Consider the following 20,184-nt stretch of genomic DNA (forward strand, 5'->3'; position numbering starts at 1 on the left):
CGTAGCGTGGGTTTTACGACAGCGTGGCGGGCGCGCTTTACGGCATGTGGCGGTGTGGGGGGACGGCGGCGGGCGCGCTTTACGGCAGGCGGTGAGCTGAGGGGAGGAGGCCGGTTGTACTTCACGGTCCCACCGGGATGAAGCTGACCACACAGGCCTACTGCAAGATGGTGCTACACGGCGCTAAATACCCTCACTGCGCCGTTAACGGGCTGCTGGTAGCCGAGAGACCGCCGGGGAGCCGAGGCCGAGAGCAGGCCGGGCCTCCTTCGCTGTTTGTCGATTGCATCCCGTTGTTTCACGGTACATTGGCGTTGGCTCCTATGTTGGAGGTGGCGTTAACGCTGGTAAGGCCTTGAATGGGGGTGGGAGGGACACGGGGAAATGGTTTTAAGTTAAAAGAGGGAAGATTTAGGTTGGATGTTAGGGGCAAGTTCTTCACTAGGAGAGTGGTCAGGCCCTGGAACAGGCTGCCCAGGGAGGTTGTGGATGCCCCGTCCTTGGAGGTGTTCAAGACCAGGTTGGACGGGGCCATGGGCAACCTGATCTATGGGGTCTCTATGGGGATCTATGGGGTCTCTATGGGGTCTCCTGGGCAACGTGATCTAGTAAATGTGTATGTTTGGTGGCCCTGCTGGGCAGGGGGGTTGGAACTACATGATCCTTGAGGTCCCTTCCAACCCGGGTCATTCTGTGATGTCAAGAGCTGTGTTCTGCTGTAGAAAGGGCTTTTCACCTCTTTAGCTTTAAGCAGCATCACTTGACTGGACGAGGGCATGCTTAGCGTGAAGTAAGAGCATGTAGTTATGTGTTTTAGTTCATTTTTATAAGCTGCCCCCTCTCTTATGACAGCAATTAACCTAAATAGGAAAAGAAAATGAAGTATTGATGATACACGCCTGGTGAAATCTCATCTTGTGTGTTACAGGCTCATTCACCATCTCTTTTCTCCCCTGGGTGAAGTGATGGTGGCAGGTTCACCCATGGCAGAGCTGTGTGCAGCCAAAGCCTCTTACATCAGTACCCTGCAGCTTCCTGCTGCGATGGGATAACCCCTCATAGAATCATTAAGCCTGAAAGGATGCCAGGATCACCACATCCACCCCAAACCATCCCACAGTGCCCCTTAGTGCCACATCTCCAAGGGCAGCGACCTCACCTCTCTCCTGTGCCAGTGCCTGACTGTTCTTTCTGTGCCTAATATCTAACCTGAACCTCCCCTGGCTCAGGTCTTCCACCACATCATCAACATCAGCACTTCCCCCATTGCACTTTCCAGCCTCAGCCCACAATATAAAGACCAGGAGCCGTCCTGTGCATGATTTAAGCTGCAGGTTTTCTTACCTATTTTGAGGCACGTTATTAGCTGTAGGAAACTCAAACCTCACTGATACCAGTAAGTATAACAAGGTTTTGATTCACATAGACTTTCTAACCTATACATTACCCTCAGTTTAATAGATTTCTTCAGCAGAAAGCACTTCATTGTAAATAAACCATTACCTTCTCCAAATGCAGTTATGTCAAGGAAGCATTAAGATGCTTTTGGATCTGACTAAATAAAGACTTGAGACACTGGAATGCAGGTATGGTCTGATTCCTGGCCACACTGGTTTGCTATATGGCTGCAGATCATACCAAACCTAGCAGACTCAAATAGATCTACAGCAGTGTAACAACACAAGAGTAACTCAAAAGTATATGCTGCTGGTGTAGTCATTTTCTGCTGTCTCTACTTACCATTTTCCTCTGTTATTTCCTAGGAAAATGCAATAAATCTGCTTATAAATGCTTTAACTTAGGGATTGTCCCTTTTGAAACGGGATAATTTGTCCTATAGGAATAACTGCAAGTTCCTAATGCAAGTTCCTAATAATTGCAAGTTCCTCATCTTGCTGTAGGATCAGATTATGATGAAATCAATCCTGTTTCATGCAATGACTGAGATATATTGCCACATCTGCAGTAACCAGCATATGAAATCATTATGGATCCAAAGAAATAGCATGGCCTTAAGTGTTTGCTTGTTGTTTTCAATACAAAAAGGCAGAGGTGGGGAACCCCTTGATATATCCCACGTTAATTAGGACTTAATAAAACATGTTATTGCTGACTCTTATGATGCTTGGCAGCCTTGAAACTCATCGTTTGAAAAGAGCCCGTGGCCTTTTGCTCCCCTTCTTTAGTTAAACAAAGGCAAAGGTGTCAATAAATGCTGGCAGAACAGCTCTAAAATGAGCTTTTAGCATTGTAACGCTAGGAAGGAGGGCTCTCTTGCTTGTTCTGTGCAGTATAACACGTGATTGCTGAATAAATCAGTGAGATCAGCATAGCTGGAAGCCAATGTTTGTAAATGAGCAGCTCTGTTCCAAAAGGACTGAGAAGCTGTGGCAGGTTTTGGTGGGACATGGTTCTCTTCCAGCTGCTGTTGCTTGGTCAAATCCATACACTGCTCATCTAGAACCAGATCCATAGGTTTAATCTGCTCATCTCTGACCTGACTTATCCTATAACATTGATGGAAGGAATAAGCTCCAGATCTAATATGTACAGAATAGAATATGGTGTACACCTGCCCACAGACCTATAGCTTCTGCAGATTGCAAGTGCTGCTTTAGAGCAATCTAAGTACAAAGAATCAGCAGGAGGAGCTTGTATTAAACCCCCCATGGTTGAGACTGGATGGAAATTGCAGGTGGAAAGTAAATCCAGGAGGGTGTTTTGGGGGGGTAGGTTTGGTTTGGTTTGGGGTTTTAATTCAGAAGCAGTTTCTAATTAACACTGAGGGAACTGGGAACTCAAGAAGTCTTATTTCAAAGCTAATGTAGGGCTAAGGTCTTTAGTTTTTAAAGCAACAAATTATTATGATTACTGTTGTTATTTATTACATGTTCGTGCTCTGGTTTGTGGCTTTAATGCCAAGCTTTCACCCTGTTACTAATTAAAACCACTGTTCTAAAGCCTCAAAATGGGCTTATAATTGAAGCAGCAGTTGACCCTCAGCTGCAGCACAGCCCTATCGCCTTTATTTTACTGTGTAAATCCATCTCATCCCTTGTAGAGGAGGGATTATTCGTGTGGCTTTTTTGTTTCTGCAGCCTGATAGTGTAATTATTGCTAAAAATGAGATTGATCGGACTTAGAGGATGCCACGGGTCAGCATCGGATATGATTTTGGAATCCATTTCAATATAGATGTTGAGGTTGGGGGGGGAGAAGAGCAATTGTACTGCAAGAGCAAGAGCCACAGTCCTTTTCTGCCTTATGTTTACCTTTCACTTCAGGCTTTATTTGCTAATGAGGTAAATAACTCTCACGCTCTAACCTGGAAATGTTGCATTAGGGATGAAATGAGCAAGCTGTGAAGTGACACTACAGTCTGCACACCAAACACCTCCTTAATTCCCTCTGCTGACATAGAATGGCCCGAATGGTGGTGGGGCAGAGCCATGCACTGAGTGCTGTCATTCCAATTTGGGGCAGGCTCTGACTGAAGCAGCTTCTTGTGCTTCTGCTCCATTTGGTTCCTGCTTTCCATCAGCCCCCGAATGTTCAGTTCTCTTTCTCCATCCTGATTCAGTATATCAAATGTGTATATCAAACAAAGCAATGGCAAAGACATTATAATGCCCCTCTTATCATTTTATTCACAGCCAGACACAGCATTTCCTTCTCATCTTTTTATTTCCCCCCACCCCAATGTTAATTGTTCCAATTACTTTTTCAGATTGACTCTTGGTGCAAAGAGAATAGCTACGTGATAGCTGGATATTACCAGGCAAATGAACGCGTGAAAGATGCCAGGTGTGTTGGTGCAATATTTCCTTCTGTTTGCTCTTTTCTCTTGTACTTTGTACCCTGCCAGCAAAAATCAGCCGCATAAAATCGTGCGTGTTGATTAACTTTGACAACTGTCATCTGCTTTCATATTGTCTTTGTGCTGCTGGTGGGTACGGCCTTTGCTCAGGTGTAGAAACCTCAGGCTTTCCAGTATCACTCTCCTGTAGTGGATACTATAAAAGGCCATTATTTGAATGACTGCCAGCCAGTTTAATTACAGTTGTCAGCGATATAGCCAAAATTTGCAGGCGTGTTTGCTTGTGCTGGAAATATCTTACAAGCACAAGTGGCTCTAAATAGCTGTTGGAAAGTCTTTTCGAAGTGATGGAACTCTTTACTAGTAAAACTGCTTAATTCACACTACTGAAGTTCTATTGAAGGGAACTCTGACGTGGCAAAGGGTCACTCTTGAAATGTAGGATGATGGCAGTCAGAGATCCATTTTTCTTATTGTTTTCCCCAGGAATGGCCTTTTTTCTCTCCCTTCCCCCCTGTTAGGTAACTCAAATTAACAGTAAAGCAGCCCCTGATGTGTATGTATATCACATATTTTTCCCTATATACATCAGACAAATCCAATATCAAGACTATTGAGGTTATATCATACTTGTTTAAAGTATCATGCTGTGTTCCAGTCACTTTGCTAGTGTTTATCTTTCAGTCTCAAGTATATTTGTAAGCGGTGTTTGTGATTGCTTGGGTCCCTATCAGGAGTACATTGCCTTTTCCTTACAAAGGAAACAGGTCTGCTGAGGGTATTTTAAAGAAGATGCAGCTTGTCTGTTCCCACTGTGGTTTGAAAGACTGGCTTTGTTTCTTCCAGCCCCAAGACTTTATCTCTGGCACCATGTAGAGACTGCAGGCTTTGAAACAGAGTAAAGGTTTCCCTTTAGAAGTTTGGTTCTGTAGAGCAGCTGGGCAGTGAGTGAGCTCAGACACAGTGGGAAGCACACAGATGGAATACGTTTGTGGTCGAAGGCAGCTGTGGTTCTTGGTCTGGCAGAAGGAGGTGGGAGACCACAGCACCTTGGTTCCGTGTACAATCTGCAATGAGTGTTTTGCTACTCACACACTGCCTAAGCATAGACTGTGTGCTAAGAGGGAAGGTGGGGCTTTCTTGGCTTTCTGTTTTCAGTCAAGTATAACATTAACGTGATGCCTCGTTCCTGTTTGTAAGCAAGCTCTCTAATTTTCACCACCCTTTAAGCACATTTCCTGTTGTTTTAAGCTGAAGCGTCACACTTCAAATAACACAGTTCTTTTTGCCTTCTGCTGCAGTCCAACCCAGGTTGCTGAGAAGGTGGCATCCCGAATTGCAGAGGGCTTTAATGATACAGCACTCATCATGGTAAAGTACTTCATTTTTCCTCTTTCTCCTTAATCCTATGACCATGACACCAGATTAAATGCCATTCTCTGATTGCTTAACAGTGAGGTAACCATTTGCTCTTTCCCCAGATGCTCTGGGGAGGAGATGCAGTGACCTGTAGCCAGTGTGGTTCATAGGAACTGCCTGTGGTTACCTCTCTGTTGTCTCAGAGGAAGTGGGGACCTTCCCTGTTGGAGGTTTGAACAAAGGCAGCGCACTTATTGTGATGGACCCTTTTCTGTGACTTCAGTTCTTGTCTCCTATAGAATCACAGAATGGTTCTGGTTGGATGGGGCCTTTAAGTTCATGGATGAAATAAATGGAGCCACCAAGAGTGTTGGCGTTTTAAACATGTATGGGAAATTGGTAATCACAGCCTGAACCTCTGATTAATCAGCTGAGGCAAGTGTTGGGTCAGATGTGGGAGCACAGGTGAGAGTAATTTAGCTGTGCTCCCAGAAGGGGTGGTGCTTGACTCTACCTCCTTTAGACCTCATTTAAGGGCTGACCACCACTAAGGCAGCATCTCTCTTGGAGATTGCTCCCTGGTGGAGATTGCCTCAGCATTTCCCGGTGAAGGCATCCATATCGGTGAGTTTTTCCTTATGAATATCTGTTATCATCTTTGTATCATTCCACCTTACAACATGGGAAAGTTCTCGTGTGAAGGTAGAACAGTAGATGAATTGGTACAAGGTGTCCTGTTTATAATTCATTTTTTAGTTTCGTCTGTTGACTTGGGGTTTGGAGAAGGCTAAGATGGTGTTTATTCTATTGCACACCAGGTTGATAACACCAAGTTCACAATGGAGTGCTTGGAACCTGCCATTCACGTGTATGAGCTTCACGAGAACAAGTGGAGGTGCAAAGACCCACACGTGTGAGTAAACATCAGACCTTATTCCTTTGAGAAGAGGGGAGGAATGGCCATTAGTGGAGGAGGTGATGGAGATTTCCTTTGTGACTGTTATTAATTAGTGGTTATTTCGCTTCCTAGTGATTTCTGTGAAGATTGGAGTGAAGCTCAGAGAATTGCTGCATCCCTCTTGGACAGCAAGTCCTATGAAACACTTGTGGATTTTGATAACCACCTGGATGATATCCGGAACGACTGGACAAACCCAGAGATCAACAAAGCTGTCCTCCACCTGTGTTAGAGAGGTTCCTACTGACTCACATACGGGCATTCCCACTACGTACTGAAGACACAAAGATGATATTTTTGAATGTAAATAGAATAATATTCAGTACCTGGTGTGGAAAGCTGGAGGATTCAGAGTGACACATCGCATTGCTAAGGGTGATGTGCCTGTAAGCTGTTGAATCCTTATCATGAGATTGATTGGAAGAACTGCACAGCGTCAGTTCCAGCTGTCCCCGTGGATGCTTTCCCGGTTGCAGTGAATGTTGCTATTCCTTCAAACCCAGAACTGCTCCTGCTTATTCCCCTTGTTGGTATCACAAAGTTTTGACTAAGCTTTTGTACTCTAGAGAGAATAATTTTTAAAGATTTATGAAAATAGCTTTCAAGAAAAACAAAACAAAACACAAACCAACCCAGTTTTGTCCTCAGATGAAGTATGTGAAGGTCAAATACATAGACAGAATTGAAGGTTAACTGTTTCAGGGGGTTTTTTGGCCTGGCTGGAAATGGCCTTTAGTTACTGCAGCAAAATGCAGACTGCTGAGGATGATGTGCCGTGCTCAGGTGTCACCTGATTTGCAGTGGTTTCCCGTGACACAGCTACAGACAGTGCAGTAAAGCTGTATTCCCAAATGCTACAGTCATTTCTGCTGACCCTGGACATACAACCATAGTTCAACACCAAGTAAAATCAGATGCTCACCTCGTATGACTTTTCTTTATTTGCTTTGATTTGAAGCCTGAAATAACGATATTGAATGAAAGGTCTAAAACCATTTTAAGGCCACAAAAGGAAAGAGTAAAATACAATATCACTTCTATGCAGGTTTGGGGTTTTTTTCTGTCTTTTATGCAGTTCTGATTTTTGGCTGGCAGTCATTTAAGGCTAAAATGTATCTCTGAGTTGAAGGTGAATGTATCAAGCAAGTCCAGATTATGCTCTTGCTCAGCTTTCATCTGTCTTTCTAATTCTTGCTTGTTTCTAAGAGTAAGTTCAGTGGACAGTGAGGAAGCTTGGTAGCACTGTTTCCTCCTCCTTTAGGATGGAGATGAAGGTTTGAACTCAGTGGCTTTGTTTGCCTGCTATGTGGTAGTAAGATGTGATGGGCTTTACAAGAGGCACTGGCACATAGTCAGCAGTCTTTCTGAATCATGAGTCTGACGTGCTGGCAGGAAAGGAAGAGAATACATATCTAGCTCAGAAGCAGCAAGATGAGCATGTTTTGGTGCCTTATGTTACACAGCCACAAGTGTATTTAAAGCACTGAGACAACAGAGCCTGGAAGCAGCAGCAATGATCCACAGTGTGCATCTGAAGCAAGCCCTGCAGATCTCAGTGCAGGAAGAGGACTGTTACCTTCCTTTGCAATCATCTCATGAAGCCTGCCCTGTTGTTGCAGTGACAGCTTTTGCCCTATCAAGATAGCTGGTTATGTGAGATGGTTAACCAATGCTGCAGGGTAAGCCGAGCCACAGGAAATCCATTTCTCATTCTCTGTAACGAGATGTCATCGTCAAGCTTTGATTGTATATATGCTAATACAGGCTAATCTTGCACACGCTCTCCCTTCACCCTCTTAAGGCAAAGCAAAGTGTGTATCATCAGGCTGCAACCTGATGGAAAGGATGAATGCTGCCTTTAACTATTGAGACTCTGTTGCTGGAAGGGGAGCAGCCCTTACTGCTTTGACTTCAGTTTGCTTTCATATGAGATGCTTTGAGTGTTTTGCCACCTGTAAGGATCCACCTCATCCATAGAACCTAAGATGCCATAGATTCCAGTGTGCTGAGGTATGTTAGAGTTGGTTCTGCTTTCAATCCAATATTTCAGAGCAATAATAGACTCTGCCAAGTGCCTGAGAATGCCAGCACAAAGCACTTGGGTTTCTGAGTGGGAGGATGTATGTTATTCTTTGCTGGATCTACAGGAGTGCTAACCTTGAAGCCTTCAGTCACAAGGGGGAGAAGCAAAAGGCTTGAGCACTCTTCTTTGTAAAGCCAATTCAGTTTGAGATCAAAGATGGGATCGATCTGAGGCCCAGGAACACAAGCAGTGCCCTGAGGCAGGACACGAGCTGCTGTCTGGCTCAGGGCACTTCCAGCCTTGTGGTAGCAGGTCAGAACCTCCACACACAGCCCCAGCTTGAGGCAGTGAACAGAGGGTTTGGGGGCCCAGGGGTGTTGTTTGCAATCATATATAAGCACATCAGAACAGCCAGGGAGAGCAGTGGCTGGGGCAAGGTCTGCTGTGGGGCTGATTGCTGCTGCTGGGGAACACACTGCATCCATATTCACTCTGAGCTCATTGCTGTGTATTTAGACCCGCTTTCTTAATTCAGCAAGTGAGATGGTCTGCTGTTGAAGTTTCGCCCCTTCAATCTGCCAGCCATGAAGCTCATGGGATATTCTCTTCCCTATGGCAGTGTGTGAACCAGCAGAGCCTTATTCCTGAGAGCCAATGGGGCTGTGGAATCAGGTGAGCTGCTCAGCTGATGGGATGGAGAGGAGGTGACCCCCACCCCTGTGATGTCCTCAGCTGTATTGCAGAGATGCAGACCAAGGGGAGGTGGTAGTTGCAGTTGTAGGAAGCAAACAGGGGTCTCTGTACCCTGGCTAGAAGCCTAATCCCTGCACTCTGCTGTTTGTAAAATGCCTTGAGATGCTCAGACAGAGGGCATTACTGATACGGGAAGAGCAGGCAAATGCTAATGGAAGAGGCTGTTAGCAGCATGAGCTGCAGCTTGGAAAATGTCCTCGGGGGGGAAACGTGCTTAGCCTGCACTTCTGAGCTGCACCTGGGGTTTGTGCTGTAATTCAGCTGCTGGAGCTGCACTGTGTTGGGTGGGCAATGCTGTTTTGCTTTGGTTTTGGCTGGCACTCCATGTCCTTGGGGAGGATGGAGGGCAGATGGATGGCTGTGGGATGGAGCTTCCAATAACAGGGCTGTGCAAGAGGTGAAATGGTTCCATGTGGCTGCACAGAATGCCCTCAATCAGCCCATACCAGCAGGGCACGATGCTTTCAAGTATAGATAAGGAAAGGGGATCAACCTGAGTGCAGCACACAGCAATGGAGCTGGGTGCAGGAGGGAGCAGTGCCAGGAATGCCCCAGCAGCAGCTTGGAAAGGCTGGAGAAATAATGCAGCCCTTCCTAGAAATGCACTCCGGAGCTTAAAAGCAGACCTAATTGAAAAGGAAAAAAACACACAGAGGGGATAAAAGGGAAAGCTGGGCTCAGATTAACCTGGAGCTCAGCGAGCTGGGAAGCAGTGGCCAGGTCTCAAAGCCAATTTCCAACCCAGGCCCTGTGCTGCTTGTTGAACCCATGCCCAGCAGGGCAGCACATCGCTCTGGATGTGGTTCTGGCAGCAGAGCCCACCACGCTCCGCTTCTGTTCTTAAGGTACGTGTTTGCTTTCCGCTTCCCTTCCTGCTCTCTGCAACAGCAGCTCTGCTGCTTCCTGCCTCAACCCAGCTCTGCTGCTGTTACCCCAGGAGATTTGCTTTGGGATGCTTTCTCCCTTCCCCAAATGAACCCGGCTGCTGGCTGAACCAAAGGGAACCTAAAGGGAACCCTATGACCGTGCCCAGGGCTGTTTGCTTCCCCCAGCCTATGGAGGGGGCTGCAGGAAGGTGTGTTTGTGCCTCTCAGGTATCACTGCTGGAGCAGTGCTCAGCCCGCATTGCTAACCACAGTTATTTTAGCACTCTGATGTTGTTGTTCACCTCCCAGCTGCTGCAATTCAGCTCTTTTCAGCTGCTCCTGTTTCAGCAACAAACACAAGTGCTGCTCCTGCTCTGGTTCAATCCAGGGCTTTTTGTCCTCTCCAAACAGCAGCAAGAAGGGCTTCAAGAAGCATTAAATAGCAAACAGAAGGGACTTTGTGCAGACCAGCTTGGTGCTGCTGTGTCTGGTAAGGGACCCCCAGGGATGTTGCATGCACTGAGTGCCCTCTGCCTCTTGATCTCTGCATCTGGACAGGCAGAAAAGTGCACGACCCATTCATTTCAATTGGTTTTGGGCCTCAGCCTCAGGGTGCTTCCTGAGCTCTGGTTCAAGGCTTTCCCTTGGCTCCTGCCTGCAGTCAGGAAGGTTGTGAGGAGGGATTCCCTGGATGTGACGCTGCCCTGGATATGAACCTCCTGCTTTTTCAGCTCTCTGAAAGGAGCATCTCAGGCTTTGCCTCGTTATTGCAGAGGAGACGGATGTGCAAAATCCTCCTGCGGCTGTTTTTAATGCAGGCAAAGGCAGAGGCTGTTCACCTCAGGGTGAAAGCTGGAGTTGTCATTCTCAGGGCAGTAAGAGACCCCCCACCCCCCTGCCTGGTCCTGCCCCTGGGCTGGTCTTTGGATGGGCAGATGAGACCCCATAGGGAACACAGCCCCTTTCTGGCCACAAGAACTGGAGCAGGAGCATCGCCCCTTTATGGGTATGGACCTCAGCATCAGCACCTACACACCATGGGATGTTTAGGAGCCCATCCTGCCATAGGGATGCTCATGTTCCAGGGGCTCCAGCTCTCAGCATCAGGCTGGGCTGTGCAGTGGGGTGAGAGAAAAGCATGGCTCCCCCCCCCCCCCCATCACCCACCCCCAGCCTTGGCAGGGCTCTGATGGGACTGGAAGGGGGGGAGAACAGGGAGGGACAGATGGGAGGAGCTGGGACTTCACCGACCCGATTAACCAGGTTAGAAACCAACCTTGCAAAACCCACAGCACGGATGGGAACGGGGCTAGAAATCCCCCTCTCAGCTCATAGTGGGAGCTGGGATGCAAGGCAACCTCAACAGGCACGGTGGCAGGTAAGTGGCATCCCCTTCTATATGGCTGGGGCTGAGATTCTGTCCCATTCCCCTTTCCCAACCCACCTGCTGGGACCCCGCTGTGCTCTGTGTATCCCCTCCGGGCACAACATGGAGCTTATTCCGCGTGTACAACGCTGATGCTGTGGCTGTGACTCCTGCAATGAGTGTCTGTGGGTTTCTGGAGCGTGAACTCATCGGCGATGCAAACAACTCTCTGACACGGAAGCAAAGTTGAAGCCTCAACACCAGCCAGCAAAAGGGTGATGGAGGATTCGGTCTCACTGAGCATCTCCAAGGCTCTATGAGCACATCCAGCCCTGGGGAAGGGGCTTAGGGTGGGAGGTGAGAGCAGGAATGAGACACCAGTCCTTTTCCCATCAGCTGTGGGCAGGAGGGATACAAATACACTGTGTCCTATAGCTCTGGGTTTTTTCCCACCATGATCCTCTCTGCAATCACCGGTTGCTTGCTCCAACCCCCATTTGCTCTGCTCTCATCCTCCTCACCCAAACACCTTTGCAATACAGGCACAGCAGTGGGGATGCAGGTCCCCAGCAGGGATGCAATGTTGGGGTGCTGAGCTCTTCCTCCTCCCCAAACTCAGTGGCTGGGATTGAGTCACCGAAACGCCGTGACATCAGCCCGTGGTTTTTCTACAGCGCTTCCTGTTGTGCCCAGGCAGCTCGCTATATAAATACATAGGCATATGTATTTATATATAAACCCATAGGTGCACGCTTTTAGCCAGCAATCGAGTCCTCTCCCATTCCTCCTGCTCGAAGCATTACCGGCGTCGCTTCCCGTCTCCGTGCTCCCCACAGCCCTCGCTTCTCTCTTTACGCAGTGAGCAGCGCTGGAGAGCCAGGAGCAGCGGCGAGGCCCCGAGAAGAGGATGAGAACATGGGGCTCAAGTTATCCTGCCTGAAAGGTGGGTCTGGGTGGGTGCCAGGGTGGTTTATGGGCAAAGGGATGAGCTGGGGACGTGGCGCTTTACTGACTCCTAAAGGTATCGCTGCTGTCTGCAGGAGGGGGTTGGCCTCTGGAGGGATGATGCTGCGTGTAAAGGAAGGGGATGTGGGTATGTTTCCAGCCTTGTTAAATGTAGGGTCTGGTCTTGAGGTTACTCCTGGCTTTGGAGCCCCCTGTGATGCTCATATCTGGGATGCTTAAAGGGAAAGCTGGGTACCCCGGCCCCCCAGCTTCACCCCGAGCATCTTTAATAGCATCACCATCCCCAACCTTCAATTTTCTTAATGGAGTCGAGGCAACCGCCACGTCTGCTCTGGCGTAGAGAGAGAAAGGAAGTGGGAGCTCTTAATGCGCCGCGATGCTGAGCAGCACATCTCCCATTAGCTCTTAATGCCGCTTGGCAGAGGGCTGGGATCTCATACTGGGGTGGGGCTGTGGCGTGGCGCTGGGAGGGGGGGCTGCAGGGATGGGGTCTCCCTTGATCCCAATGGGATGCGATGGGGTCTCCCCTGATCCCAATGGGATGCGATGGGGTCTCCCCTGATCCCAATGGGATGCGATGGGGTCTCCCCTGATCCCAATGGGATGCGATGGGGTCTCCCTCGATCCCAATGGGATACGATGGGGTCTCCCTCGATCCCAATGGGATGCGATGGGGTCTCCCTCGATCCCAATGGGATGTGATGGGTTTGTGCACACAGGAGCGTATCCATTGCTCAGTCCAGGGATGACCAAGGACAATTTGGGCTGCTCTGACCCCTTTTGTGGTCAACCCAAGCACAAACACCCCACCTACTGTCCTTCTACAGACTATAAAGGTCCTTTATGTCCTATATATCTTTATGTCCTATAGAGACCTTTGTGACATGGGATGCTTCACCCATAGCCCAGCCCTCAGCACCAAGGGGGAGCTGCTGTGCATCCCCCACACTGAAGCACCCCCAGAATGGGGTCAGAGCCACAGGGGTGCAGCCCCCAGGTATCCCCAACAGCTCACACTCTTCTCCTGTGCAGGGCTCAGAGACAGCAGTGCACTAAAACACCCCCCTGCGGCTCTCTTACATAAGGCAGGGCTTAATCCTTAATTAAAAAGAGATTAAAAATATCAGTGTCTGTCCCCTTCGGGCATTTTCCTCCTGCAGAAGAATTAAACCTCCCCGGCCGCTCGCTGTGTGTGGAGCTGGGTTTTCCTCTTGATTAAAGCAGCAGATTAGAGCTCTATGTGGCCCAGCAGGAGGGTGGGCAGCTGGGGGCTATAGCACCCCAACAAGCACAGTGGGGATGAAGAAGGTTCTGTTGTGTTATCGTGGGGCTCTGGGGATTCTCCAGTGGCTCGTATAGGGTTGAGCAGAGCATTGCATTGATGTACCCTCCCCGCTCACCAGCTTTCCTTTCTTCCTATAGGGTTGAAGATGTGTGTGAGCAGCGGGAATGGCAGCAGCGGGACCCCAGAACAGGATGGGAAACACCTCCACGTGCCCTCCATCATCGTCACACCACCCACACCCACAGGGACCATGTTGTGCAGGGACACACGGAGAGCAACAGGGGGCACGTCACCGCCCTGCAGCCAGTGCTGAGCACCCATAGGGGACACCAAGAGCTTCAATACAACCCCAGGGCTGGATCCTGCCCCGCTGGGGGTGATGCTTCCCAATGTGCAGCTTCATTGGAGAGCCCCGGGAGAGGACGGCGTGCAAAAGCAGATGGAAACTTCATTTTTTAATGACAGCAGCAGATGGCAAAAGACACAAAAGTGTACTCACACCATGTCAGAGCCATTTATAAAAGTGCCTGGCGGAGCTGCAGCGCGTGCTGGTGGCACCACGGGGGTGGGAATGGATGGGGGATCCACTCCTGAAGCCCCCAGACCTACCCAACACAATGGGGGCTGGTGGGGAGTGGTGGGGGGCAATGAGCCTTTGGGCTGATGGATGAGTGGAGAGATGGATGGGGGGGTGGGTGGTTGAGTGGGTGCATGGATGGAAGCAGGGATGTATAGATGGATGGAGAGATAGGTGGGTAGGTGAAGGGGGAAATGGATGGATGGACAAATGGATGGATGGACAGACACATGAGTAGGTAAAGGGGGAATGGATGGATGGATGGATGGGCTGATGGATGAGTGGAGGGATGGATGGGTGGGTAGGAGGATGGATAGACGTGTGGGTGGTTGAGTGGGTGCATGGTTGGAAGCATGGATGTATAGATGGATGGACAGACAGGTGGGTAGGTGAAGGGGGAATGGATGGATGGACAAGTGGACAGATGGATGGGCTGATGGATGAGTGGAGGGATGGATGGGGGGGTGGGTGGTTGAGTGGGTGCATGGATGTATAGATGGAGGGGTAGATATGTGGGTAGATGAAGGGGGGGATGGACAAATGGATGGATGGACAGACAGACGGATGGATGAACAAGTGGGTGGATGGATGGACATGTGGGTAGGTGAAGGGGGGATGGATGGATGGATGGATGGATGGATGGATGGACGGACAGATGGATGGATGGATGGATGGATGGATGGACGGACAGATGGATAGATGGACAAATGGATGGATGGATGGATGGATGGACGGACAGATGGATGGATGGACAAATGGATGAATGGATGGACAGATGGATGGTAAGTAGGAGCCTGTGTTGGCTGATGAATCGAAGCAACAAGCAGCCGGACCATGGCTGGCTCACGAGCACGACTGGCTGCCCATGGACGGACAGACAGACAGACCGACCTACTGCCCATAGTGAGGCCGGAGCTGGGTGCACTTCTCCTCCCGGCCGCCAGGGGGCAGCACCTCCGAGCGCCGTGACCACATGGAGCGCCCCGAGGCGCCCCGGCAACAAGTGCTGAACTCTGATTGGTCGCTGCCCCAGGAAGCATCGGGATTGGTCCCACGGCGAGCGACACGGACCTCCCCGTATGTTAACCAATAGAAACCCACGGGTGAATGAAACAACCAATCAGCTCGCTCCGAGCTGCTCCGAGTCCCGCCCACACGCGGAGGGCGCGAAAACGAGCCAGATGGCGGGAAGCGGGGTGGTGTGGGCGGGGCTTAGTCGGTCAGCAGCCAATAGGAAGCGTGGGCGTTTGGCGGGCGCGCGCCGGTTCCGGACCCTATTAAAGGTCCATTAAAATGGAGCCGGCCGAGGCGGAGTTTATGGCCGAGAAGGAGCTGGTGACCATCGTACCCAGCTTCAGCATGGACACAGTGCACCTGATCGGGGTCAGAGGGGGAGATAACGGCAATGGGGGGGGGGGCTGAGGGGATATGGGGGGTGTGGGGACAAGGGGGTGCCTTTATTCTCATCTCTAATTGATTTTGCAGGGGGATCTGGGCCCTTTCAACCCCGGTTTGCCTGTAGAAGTGCCGGTCTGGTTGGCCATCAATCTGAAACAGAGGCAGAAATGTCGCCTGATCCCACCAGAGTGGATGGATGTAGGTAAGGACACAGGACGGCAGGTTCTGAGGGCATAGAAGGCGCATGGGAAGCTCTCTGGTTATCTCCATTAATGGGGAGCTTAATTGAAGTGATTGAAGTGATTCCCAATTGAATCTGGTGTTTGAGTCCTGCTCCTTTGGTGGGCAGGAGTGGGGTTGGTAGAGGGATAAAAGGCCTTAATGGAGCAGTCCTGTTCTATTCATTCAAGGGCACAGTGACTCATTAGTGCAAGTGTTTAAGGTTTGGTCAAGCTGATGTGGATCCAGCATGGTGAGCCAAGTGTCATCAATCAGCTTTATGGCCCTGATGAGGATCTGTCCTCCCTTAGGAGCTGAGAGCTGCTGTGGCAAAGCTGCTCCTATACCCCAGGACAGGCATTAGGTATAAAGGGTGTTTGGCTTCATTATAAAAGCCTTCTCCTGGCTGTATATTGTCCATGTTTAAACCAGCTTGAGTCAGAGATTTGGAAGAGGTGGGTCAGGAGCTGGGGGTCTGCCACCATCTGACATCCCTTATCTGTGTTATAGAAAAGCTGGAGGAAATCCGGGACCAAGAACGCAAAGAAGACACCTTCACTCCGATGCCCAGCCCCTATTACATGGAGCTCACCAAGCTGCTCTTAAACTAGTAAGTGGGAAATGCATCGGAACAGTTTCCACCCGACTACGTTGCTTGCATAGATAATCTCTCCAGCTTTCTTTGGCTGCAACCCCAGAGGGCTGTGGGAAAGGGAGAGTTAATGGGGGTTTATTTCACAACGTGCCAATATCTCTCACCGCAGCCGTTTTCTCATGGTAACTTTGCATTGCAGTAACTGGGGATGGCTTGTTCCGTGCCCTGATAATTGGGGCTGTGCCGCTTTATTGAGCAGCAGCTGAGCGGAGAGGCCTGGACTATAGACAGCACATTCCATGGCTGCAATCTGTTCGGCAGCCTGAACCCTCCAGGCTTCTTCCTTGGCTCTCCTTCAGGAGGAAAGCTCCTCTTTCCTCTGCTTGAGAAGCAAGAGAGCGGGGTTATTCCGAGTCTAACCTCGTGCCTGCTGTGGCATTTCACTTGTAAAATGTGCTGGCTGGTATTTTTCTAAGCTCAGGCTCTCCTGACTTGAAGCCCTTGATTACAGTGGGGTGGTCGTTTAAGCACTGGCTTCTCCTCTGGAGACGACGCTCTTGGCTCACGCTAGAATAACCCTGACAGCTCTGTCCGTGTGAATTGATCTCATCTCTCGAGGTCCTTATGGCAGCACTGAATTGCCTTAATGGGAGGATGCGGCACGACTCGTCAAGTCCCTTCAATTTAATACACCCTGATAGAACCACGAGAGCACAGACAGTGCTTCTAGTCCTTCCAGTTCCCCTCCTGTGTGTGGTTCTGGGCAGGTTATTGGCCCTGCTCGTACCTGGTACCAGCTGGGCAATTACAGAGCAGAAGGATTGAAGTGAGAAGCAGACGCTGCATCGGAGCTGAGGATTCCTGGGTAAATAAACCACCCTGAAAATCCCAGCCCTGTAAGCACCAGGATGGATTTTAACATCAAGTCGCAGGAGAGGAAGGGAGGGTTTAATACAGCAAACTGCTCCGCTTCTGCCTCAGAGGGCTGAAGAGCTGCCAACATTACTTACACCACTGACATAACATACCAGTCTGTTCTGATCCTCTCTCTCCTCCAGCGCCTCTGACAACATCCCCAAAGCAGACGAGATCCGGACGCTGGTGAAGGACACGTGGGACACACGGATGGCCAAACTAAGGCTGTCTGCAGACAGCTTCGTGAGGCAGCAGGAGGCTCATGCCAAGGTGAGATGGGATGGGGTGGGATGGAATGGGGATGGATGGGATGGGGATGGGGATGGGGATGAGGATGGGGATGAGGATGAGGATGGGATGGGATGGGATGGGATGGGATGGGATGGGATGGGATGGGATGGGATGGGATGGGATGGGATGGGGGCAAAGCTCAGGCAGCTTCACTGGGGGGAGCCCAGCTGCTGTGGGTGGGTTGGAGGCTGATGAGAGCTGCTTGTGGGAGCACTGGGCAATGTCAGGTGCTAAAGCCACGTGTTGAAACCTCTTTTGATGGGCTGCTGGTGGCTCCCAGGGGAGCAGCATTGGGAGAACAGAGCTTGGGTTGGTCGTAGGCTTCTATTAGCTGGTCCCTCTGGGTGTCACCGTGCTGCCAGGCTCCTCGCCTTCCCTTCAACACGGCTCTGCTTTCTCTTCCAGCTGGACAACCTGACGCTGATGGAGATCAACACCATTGGGACTTTCCTTACTCAAGCCTTGGATCACATGTACAAACTCCGGACCAACCTTCAGCCTTCGGGAAGCGCCGAGTCCCAGGATTTCTGAGCTCTTCTGCCCACACCAGCCCTCCATGTATGTACATCCACTGTGCCAACCTCCACCTCCCTGTGCACATCCCCCAGCACCCTGTGAGTTGGGTTATCTACATGCAGCCCATCCTTGGCAGCATCCCCTGCTGCTCCCACACAGCCTGGGGAGGGAGCAGGGAGCTGCTGCAGAGCTCCATGAAGCTCTCACCTCCCCTTAGCAGCACTTCACCTCCCTTTGGTTCAGAGGCTGCTGCCAAAGATGCTCGCGGATACAGGTGGTGGCTTGCCAGCATCCAGCTAATGATGTCGGGCAGATCCCTCTGCCCTGCAGAGCGTGGGTGTACTTCATAGAGGGAACTTCTGAGGGCAGCACAGGCCACACACTGGCTTGAAAGCAATAGATTTCAAGGCGGTGCTTCACTCAGAGCCTCCAAACAGGGAAAGATTGTGCCGGCAGGGAGAGCGCTGGGAGGCACATCCATCTGCTCCTTGGAGAAGGACAAAAGGAAATGGCTTTTCCCTCTCCGAGCCAGGCTGGTCGGTGCTATTAAACATCCCAGCACCTGGGTGACCGCCAGCTGGTTGAGCAGGACCCCAAGAGGGACAGGGAGGGGGATAAGGACCCCAAAAGGGGATGGCAAAGCTGATCCAACTCCTGCCCAAGGGGATGTGCAAATGGAACCTTGATATTACAGGCTGGCATGGGAAGGAAGGGGGGGGGGGGTGGATCTCAGCATAGAAGCAAAGCTGCAGCAGCTGCAGCCACAAGGGCTGTGAATGGCCAACCATTTTCCATCCCTATCCTCCCTCCTGCACGCAGGGAAGGAGAGCAGTGAGAGCACAAGGAGCTGAAGGCAGAGGTCACCTTTTCCTTTGAGCTTATCTGGTGGCAAACAAGGAACAGCTTCCCCTGGGAGCACAGCCCTGTGCCCACCAATGTGCTCTCATTATCTTAGGGGGGGGATTTGGGGCTGCTCCCCATGCTGCCCTATAAGTAGTGACTCCCCAGCACTCATCACTATGCAATGCTTATGGCTGCCCCATTGCATAAGTGGGGGGGGGCTGCTATAAACATGAAGAGGAGGAATAAAAACCAAATAAAAAGGAGGGTGGGGGGGCAAAAAACATAAAGCAGAACCATAGTTTAAAAAAAAAAAGGCAAGCTTTGTTTTCCTTTATAACAACAATAATTAAAGCAATAGAAAAAAAAAACATACAAAACTGTTTTCTCTTTTAATTTATGTACACAGGAACAAGGCTGAAGCCCCCCTGGGGTTGGTTTATTTCCTCCATTGCCAAACCATCACCCCACAGTCCCCATTAAGATGGGACCCTCCCCACCCCTTCTCCCCCCTCTGTGCCCCCCCCAGGAACGAAGCGCTGCTCCAAGGGGTTCATGGACTTTATTGGTTATAGCCGAGTGCGGTGCTGGGGGAGCCCAAAGCTGGGGGGGGGTGGGGGGGTGATGGGAGGTGGGGGGGGGGATGAGAAGGAAGGGGTGCCCCCCTCCCCCTGCAGGGCTCCTCCAGCCTTAGTGTTGTGGGCGGTGGAGTCTTTCATCAGGACTTAGAAAACAAGAAATGAGCGATATAAAGTGTGTGTGTGTGTGTTGGGGGGGGTGGGGAGGGGGGCAGAAGGGTGGGGGGAGGACACAAGGTCAGAGCCCCCCCCTCCCCCTCCTTCCTCCCCCCCCCCTCCTGCCGCCCTTTGCTTCATGCATGGCACATTCTCTGTTTCGTTTTCTTTTTTATTATTATTATTATTTATTATTATTATTATTATTCTTTTTTTTTTTCCTTCTATTTTTTTTTTCTTCTTCTTCGTTTTTTTTCTTTTTTTTTTTTTTTTTTCTCTTTTTTAGCTTCAAACCTCCCCAGTGAAAAATATTAAATATTCAAGGTAATAAAATAGATTATTATTATTTCTAGACTATTATGTTCGGCCCGGCCCAAGGAGCGTCACCTGGGATACCCCTTGAAATAACCCCTAGACCACTGCATTGCAGGCAAGGCAAGGCACTTCCGCAGGTGATCCAGCTCCGCTTGCAGTCGCTCTCGTTCTGAGACGATCTTTTGCTTCTGGGTCCTTAATTCCTGTAGGGAGGAAAGAAAAGGGAACACGGTCAGGGAGGTGCATGAGGGGGGGATGGACATAGAGGGGAATGGGGAGCTGCAGGAAGATGGGGACCTTAGGGGAACATTAGGGGAGGAGGGGACCCTAGGGGAGGATGAGGATGTTAAGGGAGGATGGGGACCTTAAGGGAGGATGGGGATGTTAGGGG

At 50.2% G+C, this 20,184-nt stretch overlaps 4 protein-coding genes across 18 annotated transcripts in view; 3 read left to right on the plus strand and 1 right to left on the minus strand.

Annotated features, from left to right (window-relative positions):
* The first annotated feature begins 81 nt into the window (after positions 1-81).
* EMC8 (ER membrane protein complex subunit 8) lies at positions 82-7,178 on the plus strand. The gene is made up of 5 exons (XM_015874206.3): positions 82-347; positions 3,728-3,804; positions 5,119-5,188; positions 5,995-6,089; positions 6,207-7,178. The coding sequence occupies exons 1-5, from the start codon at positions 138-140 to the stop codon at positions 6,364-6,366; spliced, it is 612 nt and encodes a 203-aa protein (XP_015729692.1). The 5' UTR covers positions 82-137; the 3' UTR covers positions 6,367-7,178.
* Positions 7,179-7,675: 497 nt separating this feature from the next.
* On the plus strand, positions 7,676-13,928 carry CLMB (calcimembrin). Of its 4 annotated transcripts, none has more exons than XM_085551903.1 (3): positions 7,676-7,813; positions 12,002-12,085; positions 13,531-13,928. In XM_085551903.1, the coding sequence occupies exons 1-3, from the start codon at positions 7,804-7,806 to the stop codon at positions 13,704-13,706; spliced, it is 270 nt and encodes an 89-aa protein (XP_085408029.1). In that variant the 5' UTR covers positions 7,676-7,803; the 3' UTR covers positions 13,707-13,928. The 4 variants fall into 4 exon arrangements, 1 of the variants encoding a protein (XP_085408029.1); XR_004308663.2 differs by lacking the exon at positions 7,676-7,813 and adding an exon at positions 7,921-8,144; XR_014947832.1 differs by lacking the exon at positions 7,676-7,813 and adding an exon at positions 9,554-9,755.
* Positions 13,929-15,222: 1,294 nt separating this feature from the next.
* Positions 15,223-19,824, plus strand: GINS2 (GINS complex subunit 2). 3 transcript variants are annotated; one of them, XM_015874200.3, is made up of 6 exons: positions 15,223-15,353; positions 15,456-15,570; positions 16,098-16,197; positions 17,241-17,367; positions 17,794-17,946; positions 19,765-19,824. In XM_015874200.3, the coding sequence occupies exons 1-5, from the start codon at positions 15,264-15,266 to the stop codon at positions 17,917-17,919; spliced, it is 558 nt and encodes a 185-aa protein (XP_015729686.1). In that variant the 5' UTR covers positions 15,223-15,263; the 3' UTR covers positions 17,920-17,946; positions 19,765-19,824. The 3 variants fall into 3 exon arrangements, with proteins under 3 accessions (XP_015729686.1, XP_015729687.1, XP_015729685.1); XM_015874201.3 differs by lacking the exon at positions 19,765-19,824 and adding an exon at positions 19,154-19,297; XM_015874199.3 differs by lacking the exon at positions 19,765-19,824 and having other exon boundaries at positions 17,794-19,124.
* The window catches only part of GSE1 (Gse1 coiled-coil protein), a 79,659-nt gene continuing 78,762 nt past the window's right edge, over positions 19,288-20,184 (minus strand). For all 10 annotated transcript variants that reach the window (XM_015874198.3, XM_015874196.3, XM_085551909.1 and 7 more), the window contains one exon: positions 19,288-19,996. In XM_015874198.3, coding sequence (XP_015729684.2) covers positions 19,862-19,996 — 135 coding nt within the window. In that variant the 3' untranslated portion in view covers positions 19,288-19,861. The remainder of the gene's footprint in view (positions 19,997-20,184) is intronic.

The sequence above is a fragment of the Coturnix japonica genome, chromosome 6 (assembly GCF_054131305.1).
Source record: "Coturnix japonica strain WE chromosome 6, WE-NBRP24, whole genome shotgun sequence".
NCBI lineage: Eukaryota > Metazoa > Chordata > Aves > Galliformes > Phasianidae > Coturnix > Coturnix japonica.